The sequence below is a fragment of the Panicum virgatum genome, chromosome 5N (assembly GCF_016808335.1).
Source record: "Panicum virgatum strain AP13 chromosome 5N, P.virgatum_v5, whole genome shotgun sequence".
Classification (NCBI taxonomy): Eukaryota; Viridiplantae; Streptophyta; class Magnoliopsida; order Poales; family Poaceae; genus Panicum; species Panicum virgatum.
Window position 1 is genome coordinate 37,753,234 of NC_053149.1, and position 22,480 is coordinate 37,775,713.

Consider the following 22,480-nt stretch of genomic DNA (forward strand, 5'->3'; position numbering starts at 1 on the left):
AGAGGAGAAAAAAGAAAAGGAAAAGGAAAAGAAAAGGAGGCGGAAGAAAAGGAGAAGAAAGGAGATGGTAGTTGGAGATAGTTGAATAAAATATATGGTAGTTGGTATAGAGAATGAGATATAGAGGATGATGGGCGAGGAGAAACTAAGTATAGAGTAGAGAATCTTGATGATTAGAATATAATATTTTTTTAAAGAATAGATTTAGAGTGTGACGAATGCGGAAAGTTGTGATGAGCAAAGAAATGCAGGTGTGGATTGTTCGGGCCTGACCGAAGTAAATTCTCCAGCCAACCCATTTGCCACGTCATGCTACCCAGTCATCCCCTCCTGTAGTCCTGTGTCCATCCAGCCGCAGACAGTGCCAGCTACACCGAGAAGATGGTTGCGCTTCTCCGCCCACTCTCCGCCGCCGCCGCCGCCGCCGCCACCCACTTCGTCGCCCCCGCCGGGCCGCTCACTGGTTCCGCAGTCTCCGCTAGTGCGGCCAGCGGCAGGCGGTGGCGAAGCGTGAGGACGAACGCCGGCGGGGGCTGGCTGTCCGGGCTGTTGGGCGGCAAGGGCGGCGGCGCGGCCACGGCGATGATGGCGACTCCGGGAACCGTGAAGGCCGGTGACCCCGTGCTGCATGAGCCGGCACAGGAGGTGGCGCCTGCTGAAGTGCCGTCCGAGAAGGTCCAGGGCGTCATCGACCGGATGATCGACATCATGCGCAAGGCCCCCGGCGTCGGCCTTGCCGCTCCGCAGATTGGCGTCCCGCTCAGGGTATGTCTAATTCTTTGCCTTGGAAGCATGTTTGCTTGTTTTTAATCCTCAAGAGGACTCCCATTGGTCACCAAATTTCTTTCCTGTCTCAAACAAAGTGGCATTTGTGATGATTAATCGTCGAATTACAGATTATTGTTCTGGAGGATACCCAAGAGTACATCAGTTATGCACCCAAGAAGGACATCGAAGCGCAAGATCGCCGTCCTTTTGATCTTCTTGTCAGTACATTTTTCTACATTATGTTGCATTCATTGCCCATTAAACATGAGCCAATTCCCTGTATGCCATGGGAATTTGATCTGTTCCCTTGTGTGCCAATAAAATTCTACGCTTCCTTGTGTGCCATTGTTTGAAATTTGGCTCACTGAATTAAAAACGATTAACAGAATGATTTACAAACGGCTCACTGGCTTACAAATGATTGGCATAAATGATGATTCACATTCAGACAAATGACATAAATATCTCACATACAATGCCTCAATATTAATTTGTCATACATTAAGAGTTTCATCACACAAGTCATATTAGTCTTAGTTTCTCATCACAAACAAGTGAAATGAGCAGCAAAGTGGGATTAGTTTCTCATCACATAAGTCGTGCTAATCTCATTTCATAACCACATCATACAGACCTTACAAACTGAGAAAAATAATGCCAAAAGCCAAAGCTAGACATTTAGATCCGATGTTTTAAAGGCGACAAGGCGACCCAAGGCGAGCTGGGTACGCCTGGACGCCTAGGCGACAAGGTGTGGCTGTTGCCCAAGGCGAGCTGGGTCCGCCTGGATGCCTAGGCGACGCCTTTAGAACTATGTTTAGATCAGAAATTTTTCTCTTGCTTCTAGTGCTCATTGCTGGGCTGTCAGGGGCCTTGCTTCTGGTGTACATTGCAGGACTATTAGGTGGTGCCATGTTTTGCTGCTTCTTTGACTTCCTTGCCTTTGTCTTCCCAGCCTTTGCCTCTTGTGCATTTTGTTTCTCTGTGGAATGCTTTGGGGGTACCCGGTGGTGCAGTTTGACAATAAGGCAAAGAGTACTCAGTGGAGAGTACCTCAGGTTGGCTGGAGTCACAATGCTCATCTGCAAATTAAGAGTTTTATTAACTTAGTAGCCAAAGAACTGAAAATTGTTAGAGTATATTAGGCAACTCCGGATATTGGTAGTTTAGGATTGATTGTAATCCCGGGATAACCTTCCTTATCTCTAGGAGAGGCTACTTGCCCTCCAAGCCATGTACTCCTATATAATCAGCCCAAGGGGCTCAAACAATACATCCCACACATTATATGCATCCTACTTTCCTACATGGTATTACGAGACTAAGTTCTAACCCTAGGCCTCCGGCTTCCGCTGCCCTCGCGCCGCCCCTGGGGAGATCGATCAGATCGACCTCCGCCGGGGGCCGCGCCCTCGTAGGATCAGCGCGCGGATCCCCATGATCCGCCGCGCCATCACGTCGTCAAGCAGCAGGGGACCTACCTCTTCCCGTCGCCCATTGGATCCATGGCTGCGTCGCCCGTCATCCTCGTCGGGCACTGTGCATCGCCATGGGCCCGCCGCCGGGCCTGCCCTGCCTCCGCGCCGTCGCTCCTCCGGCTCCGCATCAGGACCCGCCGCCCCTTCCGCGCAACGTCCAGGCACCCCCAGCCACCAGCGCCATCGCACCGCTACCCCTGAGCACGGCCACGGAGGAAGTCGTGGGGCCGCCAAGCCACCGCGCCGTCGGGGCCATCGGGCCACCGCACCGCTGATTGACATCGCCACCGTGACGAAGTGCCCAGGGGCTCCGCCCCTCCCGCCTTACATCTCTTGCTCTCTCCTCCGCGCCGTCGAGCTTGCGTCCCCCCTTCATCCTCAGTGCCGCACCCGCCGCCGCCTTGCGCGCGAGGACACGGCTACGGGAGCGGTCTGGGGGGTCGCCAGCCCGCCGCGCAGCTGGGGCAGAGGCCGCTCGGGACGCACCTCGCCGGCTGGCCCCCCTGCTATGCCTCTGTCTCCCTCTCCGCCTTTTTGACTGACGGTGAGAAGAAATAAGGATAAGGTTGGGGCATCCAGGTAGGTGCACCCGAGATTGTACCCGGAGGTCTACCCTGTTGCTGCTGTGTTTCTTTTTTCCCGATCAGAGATCGGGTTTGCGTCGCCCTGCCGTTCGTCTTCGCTCCGTCGTCGACACTCTCGAGGACGAAGTTGTTGTTGCGCCCTCCAGGCTGCAGCGACGTCACTCGTGATCAAGCCACCCCCGCCGGTGTCGCCGCCTCTTCAGGTGGTGGAGCCACCCGCTGCCGGTCCTCGTCAAGCTGGTGCCCGATCCGACTCCACGCCTCTTGCCGTTCTCGCGCGGACACCGCCGCCTATGTTGCTGAAGGAAGACCCCCGTGTGCTTTTCAGCTGCCTGGTCTACCATCGCCATCCGCCGCTCACCGTCCTGCTGCTGTCCTCGGCAAGAAGCTGCTGATTTTGTGTATTCGGACGCCTTCGACGACACTTCGGACCCGCCGCCCTCCTCCACGGCTTCGACCACGTCCACCTCGATTTCGGCTACTTCGGCACTAAGGGGCTACCATCTGCTTGACAAGCCTCTTCGGCTCCCATTCCAGCCACAACATCTGCTGTGCATCGTCGGTTGCGACTGCGGGGGTATGTCATCTGTTCGACTTATTCTCCAGTCTCATCGTTTGCGCGCTCCCGTTGTGACTGCGGGGGATGTTAGAGTATATTAGGCAACTCTGGATATGGTTAGTTTAGGATTGATTGTAATCCCGGGATAACCTTATCTCTAGAAGAGGCTACTTGCCCTCCAAACCATGTACTCCTATATAATCAGCTCAAGGGGCTCAAGCAATACATCCCACACATTATACGCATCCTACTTTCCTACAAAAATGTACCAGTGATCAGAACAATGTGTAATCAACTTGAGCTATCCGTAAGTTTGGATGGGATAAGGCCAAAGAGAGCCAAAAGGGGGATCCATATGGATGACTGGTTACCTCGTGGGGAATTAGAGTGTCTGTGTGTGGGCCAATCTAGTCAATGTAAGGAGGGGCAATGATGACATTTCAAGCTTACTTTGACGGCAACTACAGACGGAACAGTGACATTTAGGTAAGGGATTGACGGTAATGGCATTGAGGGGAGTGTAAATTTCAAACAATGGCACTCGAGGGAAGTGTAGAATTTTAGTGCCACACAAGGGAAGGGATCAAATTCCAATGGCATACAGGGAATTGGCTCATTTAACATTTGGAACTTTCTCATGCCCTGTGCTTTTCCTTGTCATTTCATGAACACAGGTTATTATCAATCCCAAGCTTAAGAACATTAGTAAAAGAACTGCACTTTTCTTCGAGGGTTGTCTGAGGTATATATTCGAATGCTTCTTTCTGCAATATTATCAGTTGTAACTGGCAGTTCATATCTGAAGATACTGTGTATATAAAAGCTGCATTGCATTTTACTTCATTGTATAGTGTATGATCTAATACTTGCTTTATCGGGATGCTAGTGTTGATGGATATAGGGCGGTTGTTGAGCGACATCTAGATGTTGAAGTTTCAGGTTTGGACCGAAATGGCAGCCCCATTAAGGTACAGGCCTCAGGATGGCAAGCGCGCATCCTGCAGCATGAGTGTGACCATCTTGAAGGCACTCTGTATGTTGACAAGATGGTCCCAAGGACTTTCAGAATTGTTGATAACTTGGATCTGCCGCTTCCCATTGGATGCCCTCCACTAGGTGCAAGATAATGTGGATCGCTTGAAATCTTTCCTCATCAAATAGAGGTAATTTCCCTTCGTAGTTTTTCTCAAATAATTTTCCTGTACAATATTGCATTTTTGCTTCTCATCTAACTGTTGCCTTTGCTCAACACTTCAACTATCCAACCAAAGTAGCATTCCTATTGAAATATGAGAATCATTACTACATACCCTCTGATCCAAACTATAAGTGGGCATCTGCATAGTATACAAGGTGACACCTTGACTACTGACTTCTAAGAAAATATGATACTGTATATAAAAGGATTACACATTATGAAAATATTTTCATGAGGAACCAATAGCTTCAGCCCAATCTACATGATTCTTTTTTTAATCTTTATAAAAGTTTGACTGACCAGAATCCTAAAGTTTTTTTGGTGTTGTTGCCCCTGCTTTGAAGTGCAATTGTGGTTTTGGCCCTCATTGTTTTTTAGTTTTCACTTTGACTTGTGAATAAGGCAAAATCACAAAGTTAAAAAAAAATTGGGCAAAATCAAATCACAAAGTTAAAAAAAAATTGGGCAAAATCACAACTACATTTCAAAGTAGGGGCAGTAACACAAATGCCCCAATCCTAAAGCGAATTATATTTTGGTCTGGAGGGAGTAGTTTATATGATGGCTTTCTAGAACTAAAATTAGACATTTTGTTTGGTGCTTTGTTTTTCATCATCTTTGTGACATTCTTGAACTTCTAATTCTTGTCATTTCAATGTAATTACTGTAAACTAAGTTATTACTTGGATTGGCTTTATATGATTGGTCCCCTTTGGTGGCTTGGAATTTTATTATACTCGAAGAAATGTTTATCAGAAGGAACCATATTATAGATTCAGCATCATTGTGTCGTGTACTTTATGGTTTCAGAACCAAAATGAGTATGCAACCTTTTGTGTTATAATACTTCCTGTATTAAATCCATATATCTGTATCAAAGATAGATTGGTGGGTGGTCAAAGGTGAGTCAGTTGGACTATAGATTTTTGGAAAGGTTTGGTATGGTGAAGGCCCTCGAGGATATTCTGGTCTTAGGAGAGAATATAGAAAACGATTGATACTTAGTAGTAGAACTAACCAAAATTACACTTTACAAATGAGAAGAATTTGCTAGACAAATACAATCTCATGAGACTTTGTTGCCCTCAAAATTTAATAATTTCCAATGTCTCTTGCAGGTATTTAGATGGCTCCATACAATCAGGGCAACATAATGATTACTTTCCTTCAATATTCTTACTAGGAATAGGAAGGCTACAGAACTTGGATAACTTTTTCAGAGGCATTAATTTGCAGGTCATGGTAATGAAAAATATAGAAGAGCTTTCAGATGATAAATGTAATCTTCTACTATAATCATAGCCATCAACTTAACATGCAAAATAACACTTGTTCTGATGTGTGCTCTTGCTCTTGAGATTTTATGCTTTACTGGATGCAAAGCAGGCAGCATCTATTTAGTGTAAGGCTACAGGCTTTAGAATCGCAGAAAGGGGCAGATGATAGCCCTGTGAAAGGAAATAAGATAAATAATACAGGGAACACAACTAATGAAATTAGGCTATTGTATCCTTGACATAATAGAGGCATGGAATGATGGAGCAGAAAGAACACTAAAGCTGGTTGCAGTGAGCAGTTGAGGTTTGTTTTATCATGATTCTTAAATGCAATGAGAGTATAAAACGTTAAAAAGATAGAAAAATGTGACTTCGACTTTTAACTTGTTAAGTGTCCATCCATAGGAGCTGCTATGGTTTCATTTTGCATATCATTTGGAACAGACTACAAGAGACAAACTTGTTCATTGTTTAGCATTTTCTCCTTTTATTTATGTTTTCCTGTGATATATCGTCTAATTGTGCAATAATTTGTTCTGATTTGTTTCTGTTCCATAGTCCCATCATTGAAGTCTGATTGTAAGATAGGCTGGGCTGCATGAAATTGATGGGCTATATATGGCTAGTGATAGAGAAAAGGGTGAGATAACCACTGACAAGTTTTCAACTCATTTCCTGGGGATAAGAAGCTTGCCATGGACTGGCAGAAATCTCATAAAATTAAGTTCTAACTCTACTTGACACCTGTAAATCTGTAATATACTAATTGAGCGATGTAGTGAGGTGGTTGAAGTGGTTGAAGACTTGAGGTTCCTTTTCTGTCAGAATGATATAAGGATTATGATCCTCCAAATCTGGCCTTGATGCAGCAACTAACCACCTATGCACTAGCTTTTCTCCATCGTACAGGGCACCATCACCGTAGCGCAGAACAAGGCAACCTGCACATGGTCTGCGGCTTTCTTTATGTTTCTTCTCCTCTTCAAAGAAAAGAAAATTTTGTCCCTTGCCCCCACCCACTCATTGCAGAGTATCCAAACCCATAATCCATTGATTAATTAGTGCCTGGACTATAGGACTCCGCTTGCGTGTGCCATTCTCCACGCTGCTATATAGATGGTGTTAGGAAGACACATACACAGATCCAGAGCCAATAACCAGTTGAGTTGCAGAGATATTAGCAGGCTTGGCAATGGCAGCCCGTCAAGGCAGCAGGAGGACGAAGGCAGACCGGTGGCTGTTTGGTGGGAAGTGGAGGGGAACATCAAAGGAGTCAAGGCATCCTGTTGTTCAGGAGGCTAAGCCTCCGAATCCTCCTATCGTTCAGAAAGATGAAGGCCTCTGCCTTGAGAAGTCTAGAGTGCATGTATCCGCTCTAGATCGGAGAAAGAGCATCGATATCGCGCCTGGGAGGAGATCAATGCCGGAGATGGAGATCAACATGAAAGAAGTTGTTGCTGTGCTCGGGGTGAAGGTCATGGCTGCAGACATGCCGCCGTTCATGCAGTTGCATGCCTTCCGGTGCGCTAAGCGATCCCATGATAGCTTGGACAAGTTCAGTTCAAGGCAGCTGGCCCATGATGTGAAGAAGGTAAGCGTACTGCCTATTGTGATCTGTTTTGCTTTGTCTTCTGAAGAGCATCCATTGTTCTCTTTCTTTCCTTTGCCTTTCAGATGAGTTCTTTGTGAAATCAAACTTTGCAAATTGCCCAGTTAAGCTGTCTGTAACAAGCTGCCAGCATTGAAATCAAAACAGTCCTAATGTTTTCTGGCTTTGGCAGCATGAACCTAATCTGCTTATAGCTTTCAATCTTAAATTGTTGCCATTCCATTTACTTTGTGTTTCAGAGGACAGCTTATTATGAATTAGCATATTTCTTTTGAATAAAATTATGAATTAGCATCTGATGCAGTTTCTGTTGACATCCAACAGGAGTTTGACAAAGTGTACGGGCCCACGTGGCACTGCATCGTCGGTACGAGCTACGGCTCCTTCGTGACGCATTCCCGAGGCTGTTTCCTCTACTTCTCCATGGACAAAATCATCGTGATGCTGTTCAAGACCAAGATAAGGAAAGTGTTGGCATCCTGAGCCCCTGTAATGAAAGTTTTTGTGCCCATCATGAAGGGTTCGGTCGGTCCAGCTCTATGATATCGATACCTGTAAAATATTAGTGCCTGGAGCTGAAGAGCTAACTTGAATCATTGTTGTTTGTGGGTGGCAACTTGCTGCTGAAGGGTGAACGTGGGGCCGTACTGCGGCGCCCTTGTTGTATTGTAGACTAAATTAACAGTTGGAAACATTGATAAAGAGTGCTTGCTTCGGTGGTGTGTACTTTGCTGAGGGACAGTTCTGGCCCTGCCAAGCTGCAGCGATCCCGGTCAAGGTCACGTTGTAAGATTCCTGTTCGGCAGATCTGTTGTCTGCAGTAGCCCATATGGAGGGCCACTGCAAGGAATGACTTGGGCACGCTGAAGCACTACTGTAGTCTAGCATGCTGTTCTACTTTTCCATACGAAATTCCAGATGGATTTTTTTTGTTTTTGTGTTTTGCACTAAGGGCGGCCATGATGTTCGTCACTTAATCAGAAAATTTACAGTAGCCCTTGATGCCATCATTCGGTCAAGGTGCTGAGGCGCAATGTGATCCCAGATGGGTGATTGACCGCAATGGGAGGGGTGTGGTGATCATGAAGTCGATGCTGTCACGCTGGGCAACATGGGGTCGGAAAGATGTAGGGAAAGAGAAAGACGCCGGTAGTGGGATCCTATGATCCTATTCCTATATCGGAGAAGACTAGGACATTGGGCATGTAATTTGATGCCCGTGATGGCAAACCATTTGACTTCATTAGTCCTAAAATTCATTCATGTTCACGACGCCACGACGGGCTGTCCTTTGCAAGTTGCATTGCAACCTGTGCTTTTCTTCTTATAGTTCTTACCAAGTGAGAATTTCCCCGTGAGCATTAGCGTGATCGGTAGGCGAGACAACAAACCAACACTGCAGAGAGATGCGAAACCATACATGCTGGTCGGCACGGAGCGCCGGTTCGGCATCAAATTTAGGGGGAAACGAGATGGCCAAACGCGTAAGCAGTGAATGGGCTAATGTAGCGTTTGGTTCGAGAATGAGTTAGGATATAACAGTTCCATTTCAAATTTTAGTAAGAATGCCATTTCAAATTTTAGAGATGAGATGATTCTATATTACGTGTTTGTTAGATGGATGTGGTACCATTTCATATTTGATTGCGGATGTGAGGATGGAGCTGTCATTGATAAGCACCGTTACGGGGGTCCCGCTTTGTCAGTGACCCAATCCTCTTCTTCCTCCGCCCTCCTAGTTCCCTCAGCTGTGGCTCCTTCCCATGCGCCGTTGGCCTCCCAGTCTCACCCATAGTCACAGGATTCGGGGTCGATGCCTCGTCCCTCGACCCGGGAACGTCGTTCCGATTCGAGGGTCGGGGTCGAAGAGGGTCAGTGTCCCATTCAAGGTTGGATCGCGTCCCGGTTTGAAAGGGGTCGCAGCCCCATTGCTAGCAGATTTAATTGGGATAAGGAGGTTAAGGACAGTGGATTGGTGTGGTTTTTGTTATACAATGAGCTGAGTACGTGTAGCATGGTCTAAATGTACTCTTTTATATGTTTCTTATATGCTTGTGCAGATTAGTTTCTTCATTAGTAGCATATATATAGTTTGTCTTTATCGACCCGAAGATATCGACCCCGATGAATCAGGGTCGCGTCCCACATAATAATTTATCGTTCCATAGATGTATACCCCCTTCGTACCATAATTTTATAAAGTGACGACCCTCGACCCTCGACCCCGTTCCTCGACCCGGTCGACCCAGGAACTTTGTGACTATGGTCTCACCCTCCACGCTCCGCTCCTGCGCCTTGAGCGCGCAACAACTCTATATCATGCGTGCTATATTTTCCTAATCCATCGTCTGAAAGCTGTTTGCGGGCCAGCGAAGTTAATTTTGGTCCAATAGCACTTTGATGCTCCACGTTGCAGTTTTTTATGTTAGTTTTTGGATTGTATTTTTTATTAATTGATACTGCTACTGTATGTGACATTGACCTACACTGTATCACATTACATTTTTTCTAATTGTGTTTTTCATTTTTTACCTGTACTGCTTTGTATTTATTATTTACTTTTTTTTCTTTCCCTCTTTTTCGTTCTAAAGCTCATATACAATCAAATGCTCCATGATGTCGATCCATTTGTTTGCTTTATAGATTAAATTTGTTTCGTGACGTTGATCCATTTGTTCGCGATGTTTAATATTTTATTTGTGTATATTATTATTTATTCATTATATTTAATTTTTTGTTCGTCGGAATTATTATGTGTTCGTCTTGTTAAATTATTTGTTCATAGGATCTGAAATTAATTATTTAATATAAAAAAATTATTTTTAAAAATATCATAAAAATATAGGCAAATGTAGTCTTGTTTTGAAGATTTTGTCGTAAGAGGAACAATGATGCAATCATAATTTAATTTGGATACTCAATTTAAGCATTGTATTTTTTAATTTTAAATTTGCATGCATATGGATGACATCGTCATTGCTAAACAGTCCAATTGTTGGGCTGATCACGACCCATCTAATATCCTTCAAGCGATAGATTTTGTTTCTATCACCTTAAGTGATATATTGCTCCTGCCCGAGCTTTGCGCCCTGCGACGGGGGAGTCTACTCCCCGCATATGCGAGGGGAAAGAAACACATCACAGAAGCCTTCTCCTGCCGCTCCCCTGCCATCCGCCGCCTCCCCAAGCTCCACTGCCTTCAACCCTAACCAAGCTCGTCGCCACCGCGCCGCCGGCTTCTTGTCGCCCCCGCCGCCGGTCGCCGCCCACCGGGGGTCCTACCCCGCCCGGGCGGCGGCGCTCCTGCGCCGCCTCGCCCTCCGTCGGCCGAACCGTCGCCACCGCCCATCCTCCGCCGCCCGGGGCCCCTCCTCTTCTATCGCCGGCGGCCATGGAGCTCCCAAAACCCAGGTAACCCGGAACTCTAAAGCTCCGCCGCCGCCCTCCACCACCCCGGTCGCCGGCGACCTCACCGGCGGCCGCTCCCCCCACCTACCACCCCTCCCCGAGCACCCCCTCCTCCCCAAGCTCCGGCCGCTGCTTACCTCAACGGAGAAGATGAACAGGCGCGGCGGTGGCTCTTCTGCGATGTGGTGACGGGAAATTGCATATGCGATAAATAGATGAATGAAGTCTATTTTTGACCATCCAACTCTGGCGCCGGTTTGATTTTGGCCATCGAACTCCAAAACCGGGTATCTTTAGCCATCCAACTATCAAAACCGTTCAAATTTGACCATCAGACTGTTTTGGTGGGTGGTTTTAATTTTTTTATTTACAATTAAGTCCTTGGATCTTAAAATGATTATTACTTTTTTGCTCGTACCTCCGATTTATGTCATTCGTGCGGTCACGCGTTTGTAACGGTAAGCTTTATCTTTTAAAATATTCTTTATACTATTTTATCACTATTTATTATGTTATTCTTATGTTGTTGTGTAAAAACAACAATATAAGAAAAGAAAAAAAATAATTATAAAATAATATGAACAACATTTTAGAAGATAAAGCTCATCGTTACGAACACATGACCACAAGAATCACTTAAATTGGAGATATGAGAAAAAAATAGTAATTATTTTAAGATCCAAGCACTAAACTATAAATAAAATAGTTTCTCGTATCTCCAATTTAAAATGATTACTATTTTTTCTCGTATCTCCGATTTAAGTGATTCTTGTGGTCATGCCTTCGTAACTATGAGCTTTGTCTTTTAAAATATTATTTATATTATTTTGCAACTATTTATTTTACTTTTCTTATATTATTGTTTTTACACAACAATATAAGAATAATATAAAAAATAGTGATAAAATAGTATGAAGAACATTTTAAAAGATAAAGCTCACCGTTATGAATGTGTGATTGCAAGAATGACCTAAATCTGAGGTACGGGCAAAAAGTAATAATCATTTTAAAATCTAAAGACTTAATTGTAAATAAAAAAAATTAAAACCACCCACCAAAACAACCCGATGGTCAAATTTGAACGGCTTTGATAGTTGGATGGCCAAAGATATCCGGTTTTGGAGTTCAATGGCCAAAACCAAACCGAGGCCATAATTGGATGGTCAAAAATGGACTTCACTCTAAATAGATTGCCCCCTTGCGGCGCCGGTGCTCCGTAGCCCACGCTCCGCTCCGAGTCGTGCTCCGCCCCGGGCCGAGGTCCGTCTTTGCGTCGTGCTCCACCCTAACCAGCGCGCCACGCTTCACACCGTGCTCCGCCCCTAGCCGGAGCTCGGCCTCCACGACATGGTTCATGCTGGCCCGCACTCCGCGCGCGGCTGTGACCCCGCTCGAGCTCGTCCGCGCTTCCTCAGAGATTGTTTAGGTCCAGATACTAAAGTTTAGACTATATATCAATGAGAATTTTGATATTTATTAGTATCAAATAAAGTTTAATTATAAAATTAATTGCAGAATTCTGGAACTAAACTTCGAGGTGAATCTAATGAGGTATATTAATTCATAATTAGCGGATGATGTTGTGGAAGTGAGATCGCTCAATTCGGTTGATTTTGCGGGATGAAACCATCATAGATCTGAAGGGGATATTCTTTCTCTAGAATGGCTCCATCCCCACACTTATGAACTAAACGCAGAATGGAATGCTCGCTAAGCAAACACCAGTACAACTAAGATGCTAAGACGCTGGATGACGGTGGATCCATCATCCGTGTGGAAGTTTTTCCAAATCTCCGGAGCGAAAATTCAATATTCAGAACAACCTCCACTCTATTTCCATATCTCTGTTTTTATATCGCAAAATTGTATTTTGTCGAGGCTGTTCGGGTGATATAATGAATAGTATTCAGCTGGTAGAATGAATAGTATTGTGTGAGAGGAAATAAGCCGAGATGAGACAAGCAAGCCAAGCCAAGAACCGATTAGACTAACAGGCTCTGTCCAAAACCTAGGGCCTAGTAGAGATCAAACATTCAAGCCCAATGATTCCATTAATTAATTAATCTATCCGATCCGTTGGACCCGTTGTTTAAGCTTCGCTTGCCTCGTCACGACCATGATCTCATAACGAGAGCAGCAGGTAGGAAGCCATGGCGCCACCGACGAGGAGAGAGAGGGCGGCGGCGGCGGCGGCGATGTCGAGCTCGTCGGTGCCGGCGGCGGCCCGGCCGGGGGCGATCGAGGTGCAGCGCCGGCGGGTGGGCAGCTGGTGGACGAGCCGCCGGATCTCTTTCTACGCCTCCCGCGCCTACTTCCTACTCATCATCCTCCAGATCCCGCTCTTCCGGTCGGTAACGACTCGCTCGCGCGCTCCCTCCCATCTACTCCCCCTAGCAATAATCACCCAGATGCTTTGAGTTTTCCATGACTGTCCAGTTCTCATAGATTTCGGCGGCCCTGATCATCGGGTGTGCTTATGTTTTGGGCTAGATCCATTATTTACTAACTCATGTTCTCACGCTTTTGCTGTATGTGGGCATCGAGAGGGTTGAACGCAATTTTTGTGATTCCGTGCCTTGTCGCACGCTTTTACACACTAATTGTAGTAGTGTTTTGTTTCCATGCCTTTATGTGATAAACCTTAATGATCAATTCTGTCGGTGCTGGACTGCTGGTGCTTGGCGTGATTGCCATTTCAAAAGCAGCAAGGGGCCGCGTTGCAACCAAATGCTACTGTTACATACCTTATTGCTCAGCACATTGGTGATTAATAATCTACATCATCAACATAGCCTTTTTCCCAAACAAGTTGGGGTAGGCTAGAGATGAAACCCGAAAGAAATTAGTTCAAGGTTCAGGCACATTGATAGCTAGTCTCCAAGCGCTCCTATCCAAAGCTATCTCTTTAGAGATATTCCAGTCGGTCTCTCTTAACCGACTCATCCCACGTCAGTTTAGGTCTACCTCTACCCCTCTTTACATTATCGACCCGCTCAAGAATCCCATTACGCACCGGCGCTTCAGGAGGCCTTCGTTGGACATGTCCAAACCATCTCAGCCGATGCTGGGTAAGTTTCTCCTCAATTGGTGCTACTCCGACCCTATCCCGAATAACTTCGTTCCGGACTCTATCCCTCCTTGTGTGCCCGCAAAACCACCGCAACATCCGCATCTCTGCTACACTCAGTTGCTGGACATGTCGCCTTTTTGTAGGCCAACATTCAGCACCGTATAGCATCGCCGGACGAATTGCTGTCCTATAGAATTTGCCTTTTAGCTTTTGTGGCACCCTCTTGTCACAAAGAATGCCAGAAGCTTGCCGCCATTTCAACCAGCCAACTGAAATTCTATGCCTAACATCTTCATCAATGTCGCCATCCTTTTGTAGCATCGATCCTAAATACCGAAAAGTATCCTTCTGAACCACCACTTGTCCATCTAGACTAACGTCTCCCCCCTCATGCCTAGTCGCGCTGAAATCGCACATCATGTACTCGGTCTTGGTCCTACTAAGTCCGAACCCTTTCGACTCTAACGTGCGTCTCCACAGCTCTAACTTCCTATTAACCCCTGCCCTACTCTCGTCAACTAGCACCACGTCATCAGCAAAGAGCATACACCAAGGGATCTCACCTTATATATCCCTTGTGACCTCATCCAGGTGATTAATAATCTACAATTCATATATTATTGTTAGCTTACAACAGTACAATTTTTTTTTCGTGAACACTCAGGAGAGTTGCGTATCATTGTATTAATAGTAGAGAAAGGAGTCATACTCATACGGAGACCCAAACACACCCACTAAACATACCCACAATATGAAAAAAAAAGATAAATACAGCAAAGCATAACAAAGAAATTTAAGATAATGCTTTTAGAGATGTCTGAGTTGTGCTAAACGTAGTATGCATTCTACTCCAAGGTGCCATAGATGTGAATAGCAGTAGCCCAAATTGAAGAGAAAAAAAAATGAAAACTGTTTTCTCCAGGCTTTGTCAGGCAGTAGTCAAATTATGAGAACCCTTGCCTTGTCCAAATGAGAACCATAGATAAACATACTGGATTGTTCCGCTTCTTCTCCAAGCTGTGTACTTGCATCAAACTTGGCTACCATTCTTAACTAACTGAATTGGACCAGTTTAGTTTTGAATAGAACACTTATGGCATTATTCAACCTTCTAATGTCTTTCTTTAAATTTATGTATGGACAGCGTATTGCATGCACGAGTGGAGTTGCCTCCCAAGTACTACAAATCTTGATGAAATGTTAAATTTTGCATAATGCATTTTCATTGTCCCTTGCAAGTAGTAACTGACATGCATGCTTTTACATTTTTATTATTAATAAACCTGATATTTTGTTTTAGCATTTTGTTTCCTATTCTTTCTGCTAGTATTCAGCCATTTGCCACTGATTCCTAGCAGTTTTTTTTGATGAAGCATCAGTACTGTGGTTTGCTCATCTAATATTGAGTTATACTCATAGTCACAAAGTTTCTGGGTCGACCGGGTCGAGGAACGGGGTCGAGGGTCGTCATTTTATAAAATTGTGGTACGAAGGGGGTATACATCTATGGAACGATAAATTATTATGTGGGACGCGACCCTGATTCATCGGGGTCGATATCTTTGGGTCGATAAAGACAAAAACTATATATGTGCTACTAATGAAGAAACTAATCTGCACAAGCATATAAGAAACATATGAAAGAGTACATTTAGACCATGCTACACGTACTCAGCTTATTGTCTAACAAAAATCACACCAATCCACTGTCCTTAACCTCCTTATCCCAATTAAATCTGCTAGCAATGGGGCTGCGACCCCTTTCAATCCGGGACACGATCCAATCTTAAATGGGACACTGACCCTCTTCGACCCCGACCCTCGAATCGGAACGACGTTCCCGGGTCGAGGGACGAGGCATCGACCCCGAATTCTGTGACTATGGTTATACTCCATTGAGGGTCTATCTGAATTGCACACTGAGTGCATGCTTCCTTTCATTTTAACTTCTTGGAGATCACTACCAATATCTTGACATGAACAAAGGCTGGAATGCCTAAGGTCTTTTGTAATTTATTTGTTCTGGGTGGATCGGGTTAGCAGAATAGGTTCACTAACTGTGGTTGTTTGCTTGCTGCCACATTCAGATAGCACCCATAAGTCTCAAACTTTACACTGGCTTTATGCAAAGAAAATAGATAAAGAGACCTTTCGACAAGCATGTATCCCTTGTTCCTAAACCAGTGGATCTGAATTTTCCCGGCCCCTTTCCATGAGTAGCACTACTACCACTCCCATCACCAGTTCACCACGACGGTTGCAGTTGCAAACTAGTAATCGTTATGACCCAACTCCTACTTTTAGGGTTGAATAAGCGCGTTGGTGTCACCGTTCCAGCCACTGAACCATAGAAATGGTGGACACACTTATATATCAGAGTACAATGCTATGAGCCTAGGAAAGTTTATGCTGTCCATTTGACCTTTAAAAACCAAGATTTGTAGATGCACCCTCCTTGAGTATAATAGTGGAGATTTGTATAAATGCATGTCAAGTCGAAGAAAAGTGCAAAATACTTCTTGGCTCGCAACTGGAAAGGGTGCAGGCATTAGATCATCAGTTGATAATAAGTTCGCACTTTGTCTTTTATGGGAGATGATAAAGACTACCAAAATCTCCACTACGTCAAATCTTGCTTCCTAAAAATCAAGTGGTAGCATTGTAATATGATATATAATGCGGCTGCCTTTTCAATGGTTCTATGGCTGGAATGATGGCACGTTTTATGCGATCCTGACACAGAGGAGTTAGGGCCGTGGTGATTGCAACCTCCATCCCTCCCTTTTTATACTGAACGCTAGTGTTGTCTATTTACATTTTATATTGATGTTTGTTAGTTGGCGGACTAGAAGAGTTAATTACGTTTTGAGCAGGAACATAATAAGTAGATTTTGCTTGCTTTTGGCATTTCAGGGTCCCTTGTAGAGCAGGTACATGCACAACACCAATTCAAGTCACCTCATCTCAATTGGTCTCAAACGACATATTCCCACCGGCTGTTGTGAAGGCCATGCTCTACCCTGGAGCTATCGTGAGCAGCCTCACTAAAAGCATTGCATTTCCAAGGTGGAGTGACCTGTTTGACATTTACAACCTGACAGAAGCCAAAAATGCCTCTGAAGTAGTTGATCTCCAGCGTCTAGAGGTGCTTTTTAAATAATTAATCTACAACTCATTTTGGAACAATGCCTGTATGAACTCTTTACATAATTGTCTGTCTTCTTAATCAGATACTTGCTGGAAGCTACTTCTGTGTTGCTGGAGCACTTGTCGGCATCATTAATCCTGGGAGGATGACTTTGTTTGGTACCCTTTTGGTTATATGGGGTCTAGTGAAAGAAGCACTGTTTGGGAAACCTGTAAACAGCGATCCAACACAATCGACTTATGTCTACCCGACCATTTTGATTGCACTGATCTGTGCATTTATGTCAATAACATACAATGTAAAGACGACGGCAAAAAGTAGTCCTGTTTCTATTGCAAAGCCACTGAAAAGTTCTGCCAAGTCAAAACTGAAGTAGACATTGTTGCAACTTCAATCCTTGTAACTCATTTCCCCTATTTATGTCCTAAAGACAGGTTTGAGGGTAATCTGAGGATTTTTTTGGTGTATCTCACTTTCAATACTGTAACATTAACTTTCTACCTTGCAGTGATGATTCAGGCGGTCACTCATTTGTACTGTTGACCAAACACACATCTGTAATGTTGATAAAAGACAGCTAATCCCCAATGTTGAGATTGTTGGTGTATATGTGAGCCTTTGTATAGAGGCCCATCTAGAGGTTCATGTATAGAATCTATATATCCCACCCTTCTAGGGTTTGGAGGAATACAATCCATTATTCTCTCCTATCCTCTGTCTAACATGGTATCAGCTAGCCATCCTCCTCTCTCCTCCTGCCTCTAGCTGCCGCCGCCCCTCTCCTCTGCTGCTTCCCTCTCCTCTGCTTCTGTAGGCACCCTTGTGTCGCGCGTGGCCCCAGGGCCGTGCGCCCCGCGTGTCCGCCCTTCCTCCTCCGGATCTGGCCGCCGCAGCCCTTCCTCCTCCGGATCCGGCCGCCCCTGCCGTCGCCCTTGCCACCGAGCGCGAGCGCGCTGCGGGGGTCGTGGCCCCATCCCCGGCGCCGGCCGCGATCTTGGTCGCCGCTGCGCCCCTGGATGTCGCGCCCCTAGCCGCCCTCTCCTCCCTGCCCGGTGCGGATCCAGCACCTGTGGAGGACGCGGCGAGCGCTCCTCTGCTCGTTATGGGCGAGGCAGCTGCTGGGGGTGGGGTGGATGTGCCGGCCCCTCTTGGGCCATAGCCCAACGGGCCGCCCCCCGCCTCCCCATGGGCCACCACCCCCTGGGCCGCCGCCGCCGCCGGTCCTTCCTGCGCCGGCCCATCCGTCCCCGGCCGCGCCGGCCCAGCTGCCCGCCGTCGCGCGCGCCGTTGCCGCCGCTGCGGGCGCCACAGATGCCGCGCACGCCATGGTCGCTGGCGCTGCGGACGCCGTAGTCACCGCGCGCGCTGCTGGCACCGCGGGCGCCGCCGCCGCCGCCGCCGCTCCTCCTCCGTCCTGGCCGGCCTTCGGTATGCGTCCCGGCGACGCGCCATACGCTGCCGCTGCCTTTTGCGGATACGCCGGGGCTGCTTTGGCCGACGCTGCCCTCACTGCAGCTAAGGCCCAGGAGCAGGTCCGCGCTGCTGCCCTCGCTTGGGAGCCCACGGACTCCGTGCTGCTAGCCGTGGATGCGGCTGTGGGCGCGGGCGCGTCCCCAACTGCGGGCGCCGCGACCGCCACCGTCGCCGCCGCCTCGTGGCCGCCCTGGCCGCCGCCGCTGCCGCCAATGGCGCTGCGCCCACGCCACACATGGCCGCGACCGCGCCTCTTCCAGCGCCCGCGCCGCTCGTGGCTGCTCCCGCGGTGCCTCTACCCACGATGGCCGCCAATGCTACTACGGCCCTCCTCACCGCCAAGTCCGAGGCTGCGACGGCTCAGGAGCGGGCCCGCGCGGCTGCCCTCACTTGGGAGTGCGAGCGCTCCGCGGCCGACGCTCCCTACCTCCCTGTCCCGCCCGTCGTCCCCTTCACCGAGCACGGCCCCCTCCTTGGTGCTCCTCTCACCGGCCAGCCCGGGGGTGGGGGAGGCCGAGGGCATCGTCGGCGGAGGGGACGTGGTGGTTGTGCTCGGGGTACTCCGGACCCGACTCCGGCTCCCACTCCTGCTCCTGGCCCTGGAGGTACGCCCTGGCCATCCTTCCGCGCCCCATGGCCAGAGCGCATCCCGATGTGGCCGTTTCAGGGTCGGGGGGGGGGGGAGGGGCTCGTCCTCAGCCCTAGCCGACGGCCATGCTCGCCGCTACTGCTCCCCTGTTCGCGCCTTTCTGAACCCCGCCCGCTCCACCCAGCCAGCAGCCGACCTGGCCTGGGGGGTGGGACCAGGCCACACTGGCGCAGTCCTTCAGCGCCATGGGGCGGACGCCGCCGGTCAGCACCGAGTGGATCGCCGACTCGGGTGCCTCCTTCCACACCACCCCAGATGCCGGTATCCTCTCTTCTGTCCGACCCCCACACCCCTCTTGTCCTTCTTCCATCATGGTTAGTGATGTGTCTTGTCTTTCTGTCACCGCCATGGGTTCTGCTCCTGACTCTTTTTGTTTTCCCAATGTCCTTGTTGCTCCTCAGATGGTTCATAATCTTCTTTCCATTCGTCTGTTTACAGCTGACAATTCTTGTTTCATCGAGTTTGATTCTTCTGGCCTCACTGTAAAGGATTCGGCCTCCCGGCGTCCGCTACTCCGATGTGACAGCACGAAGCCCCTTTACACCCTTCGCCTTCCTTCTTCCGCTACACCACTCTCGCCTTCTTGTTTCTCTTTGACAGCTGAAGACTAAAGCTGAACATTTAGAAGCTAGCGATGCCAGGGAGATGGGAGTCGGTGTCTGCTACGAGCTGAAGAGATATCTTTTATGTTTGAGATATGAGCTGAAGAGATATCTTTTATGTTTGAGATGTGAGGCCGTTTCCAAGTCACCGGTCACAATCTTCCACAGTGCTTCCTCTTGGTTAGAGCTTCCTCACAAAAAGATAAAACAAGCATCATCTTCATTCCAGTTCAATTATTGAGATTCCTCTCTGTCTATTCCCTCCCTCCTGCTGTTATAATGATTGTTATTGTTAGCCAGTGTGAGTAATACATGTGCATTTGATGTTGTCCTTATTTACTACTAGTAGTTAATAGCTATTAAGATGTAAGCCCAGTAGCTCACGCACCCTTCCACCAACAAAATACTTGTAGCTGCCACTTTCCGCATCTGACTGCAGGGAAGTGGGAAGAAGAGGGATAGTCTCCTCTCCAGTTACTCTGTTGCCAGTCTCCCTACACATTGTCACTAGACCTGTTGGTGTTCAGAATTCCCAGGCCTCGACTGCCATGGTCCAGATGTCTCTGCAGAGGTAAAAATTGTACTTTACCTTTTTGTTTACTGGTGCTTAGTGTCTTTGTGTTTATCTAGGATGCCACATCTGTTATACAATGAATCAATGATTCAAAACCTGTTCCTGCAGGAGCATAGCCATATCTCCTCGTGGCTCCTTATCTGAATCGCTGCATTGTGTGGGTGGTGCAAGAAGAAGATGGGCGTCTTGTAGATCCCAGTCTTCAAGCTTTGCTTATAGTGCGAGACTGTCTCCGATCCTTCTCAAGACCGATAGTGAAATTGATCCCTCCGAACCAAAGAATTTGGATCCGAGCTCCTCAGCTTCAAGAAGTGGACCTTACAGTGCAGCTTGTCATCCATCAGGCACTGTTGGAGTAATTGGAGCATCTTCCACTTCCTCTCTCAGATTTTTTAGAAATTTTTTTGTGTTGGAGTACCAGAGATGGAGAAGAGGCACCTCCATTCGTCATCTGTAATGATCCACTCGTCAAGAAAGAGCTATTGTCTTCTGGAAACCATCTCAATTCTGACTCTAGTATTGCTCTTGGGAAGTTAAGGCAGAAGAGGCTCTTCTTGGAGCAATCTGGAGCATGTTGCATTGTTATGCCATGCCAGTTCTTACATGCCTGGCGCGATGAGATTTCACAGGGTTGCTCGGTTCCTTTCCTCCATGTTGGTGATTGTGTTGCAAATGAACTCAAAGCAGCAAACTTGAAACCTGTTGAGTATGGAGGTAATGTCTGTGTAGGTGTTCCAGCTACCAATGATACACTGGCTAGAAAGTGCTACTTAGACAAGCTTGAGAGACAGGTAAACTGACTCTCTCTCTATCTCTCTCTTCCAATCAATCGTTGCATGCTTAAAGATTACCTATCTTACCCTTTCATCCTCTCCTAGAAAAAAAAATTAGAGTGGTATCAATGTTTGTTTTCAATATAAGATGGGTTTAATCCTCTTATGGAATTGTTCAAATATCTTGAAGAATGGAATAGCAGGACATAGAAAGAGCGGTTTTTAGACCACTTTGATCAGGCATTTTTAGTAGAAGTGAGGCTTTTCTTTGAAAGTTCGTATTTGACAACACCATCATTCATGTGTATTTTCCAAAAATAAGACAATTCTGCTCCTACGTCACTGATGGATAGTCAGATTTTTTCCCAGTCACTTTGCGTGATACCTCCTACCTTTGTCTGAAAGCTAAGGTCACAAAAAGATTGACAACTGCAGGGCTTATGGCCAGGCTGTCCATTCTTCATTTGCCAGTCCCATGATAAATTGTACAGTCCCAATTTGTCATCAAATTTTTCTTTGACAGTACTCTATATTCGTCCAATTTGAGTGTATGGTTAAATTGTTTCTTGTTTAAATATCATCATCAGGGTTTTGACGTGCTATGTCCAGATAAAGCTTCCATGCAGCACACGGTGTTACCATCAGTCGATGCATTTAGGAAGGGGGACTGGGAAGGTGCAAGAAATCTACTGCGAGTGTCACTCCAAGTTCTTCTTGTGCGAGCTGTCAATACGGTAATCCTTGCGTCTGATGACCTTGTAGGCATCCTGCCTGATGACGACCCTCTGCTCAAGAAATGTATAGACCCAATGGATGCCTTGGTCCGAGAGGCCATTGTATGCACAAGAATACCTCGACCATGATATGCCTCAGATTACTCTGGTTCTTGTGTAGGTCCCAAGCCCCAATAGTAGCTGTTTGCACATTGACTTCCTGTGAGCACATTTGTAGATTTTAAGATATACAGGACTCATCTCGTCAACATCATTGATGGTTGAACACATTGTGCATTTTGATCTGTGGTACCCTTCTGTTTTGCAAGTTGCAACCAAGTCATCAGAGATGGTGACGACCCCACCCGCAAGCCCAGATATGTGAAACATTTTGTCCTGGCTGCTCCATACAGAAGAATTCCAAACAAGAATATAGGAATCAAATAGCTGATGTGATGTTTCTCGAGATCAGGTTGTCGATAGAAGTAGAACAAATGAAGACACCGTCGAATCTAAACTTTGCACAAGGAGCACATTTTCCTTTCAGATAAGTTGCAAGTATAACTGTCGTAAAATTTCACTTCGATGTCTGAAAGA

The 22,480-nt window shown here is 46.8% G+C and overlaps 3 protein-coding genes, 1 long non-coding RNA gene and 1 pseudogene across 4 annotated transcripts; all 5 read left to right on the forward strand.

The window, feature by feature from the left end:
- The first annotated feature begins 307 nt into the window (after positions 1–307).
- Positions 308–8,199, forward strand: LOC120673837 (peptide deformylase 1A, chloroplastic-like). The gene is made up of 6 exons (XM_039954858.1): positions 308–765; positions 897–986; positions 4,064–4,131; positions 4,276–4,552; positions 5,706–7,455; positions 7,798–8,199. Exons 1-4 carry the CDS (start codon positions 382–384, stop codon positions 4,514–4,516), a joined length of 783 nt encoding a protein of 260 aa, XP_039810792.1. The 5' UTR covers positions 308–381; the 3' UTR covers positions 4,517–4,552; positions 5,706–7,455; positions 7,798–8,199.
- LOC120674776 lies at positions 7,057–7,956 on the forward strand. Its single transcript, XM_039955901.1, has 2 exons — positions 7,057–7,455; positions 7,798–7,956. The coding sequence occupies exons 1-2, from the start codon at positions 7,057–7,059 to the stop codon at positions 7,954–7,956; spliced, it is 558 nt and encodes a 185-aa protein (XP_039811835.1).
- A 4,691-nt stretch (positions 8,200–12,890) lies between the features above and the next one.
- LOC120674186 lies at positions 12,891–17,687 on the forward strand. Its single transcript, XM_039955328.1, has 3 exons — positions 12,891–13,228; positions 16,865–17,096; positions 17,182–17,687. Exons 1-3 carry the CDS (start codon positions 13,032–13,034, stop codon positions 17,473–17,475), a joined length of 723 nt encoding a protein of 240 aa, XP_039811262.1. The 5' UTR covers positions 12,891–13,031; the 3' UTR covers positions 17,476–17,687.
- LOC120674188 lies at positions 13,235–14,854 on the forward strand. The gene is made up of 2 exons (XR_005675003.1): positions 13,235–13,644; positions 14,543–14,854. It is a non-coding gene; the product is annotated as an uncharacterized LOC120674188 (long non-coding RNA).
- Positions 17,688–19,779: 2,092 nt separating the features above from the next.
- Positions 19,780–22,195, forward strand: LOC120674283 (annotated as a pseudogene).
- Positions 22,196–22,480: the final 285 nt, after the last annotated feature.

What these genes read in the sequence shown, in the direction of transcription:
- LOC120673837 (XM_039954858.1), top strand. Translation starts at nt 382, where the DNA reads ATGGTTGCGCTTCTCCGCCCACTCTCCGCCGCCGCCGCCGCCGCCGCC. An exon ending in GCCGTCCTTTTGATCTTCTT is followed by an intron (nt 987 to 4,063) that starts GTCAGTACATTT and finishes TCATGAACACAG; the next exon opens with GTTATTATCAATCCCAAGCT. An exon ending in TTCTTCGAGGGTTGTCTGAG is followed by an intron (nt 4,132 to 4,275) that starts GTATATATTCGA and finishes TCGGGATGCTAG; the next exon opens with TGTTGATGGATATAGGGCGG.
- LOC120674776 (XM_039955901.1), top strand. Translation starts at nt 7,057, where the DNA reads ATGGCAGCCCGTCAAGGCAGCAGGAGGACGAAGGCAGACCGGTGGCTG. An exon ending in TGGCCCATGATGTGAAGAAG is followed by an intron (nt 7,456 to 7,797) that starts GTAAGCGTACTG and finishes GACATCCAACAG; the next exon opens with GAGTTTGACAAAGTGTACGG.
- LOC120674186 (XM_039955328.1), top strand. Translation starts at nt 13,032, where the DNA reads ATGGCGCCACCGACGAGGAGAGAGAGGGCGGCGGCGGCGGCGGCGATG. An exon ending in CTCCAGATCCCGCTCTTCCG is followed by an intron (nt 13,229 to 16,864) that starts GTCGGTAACGAC and finishes TTGGCATTTCAG; the next exon opens with GGTCCCTTGTAGAGCAGGTA. An exon ending in TTGATCTCCAGCGTCTAGAG is followed by an intron (nt 17,097 to 17,181) that starts GTGCTTTTTAAA and finishes CTTCTTAATCAG; the next exon opens with ATACTTGCTGGAAGCTACTT.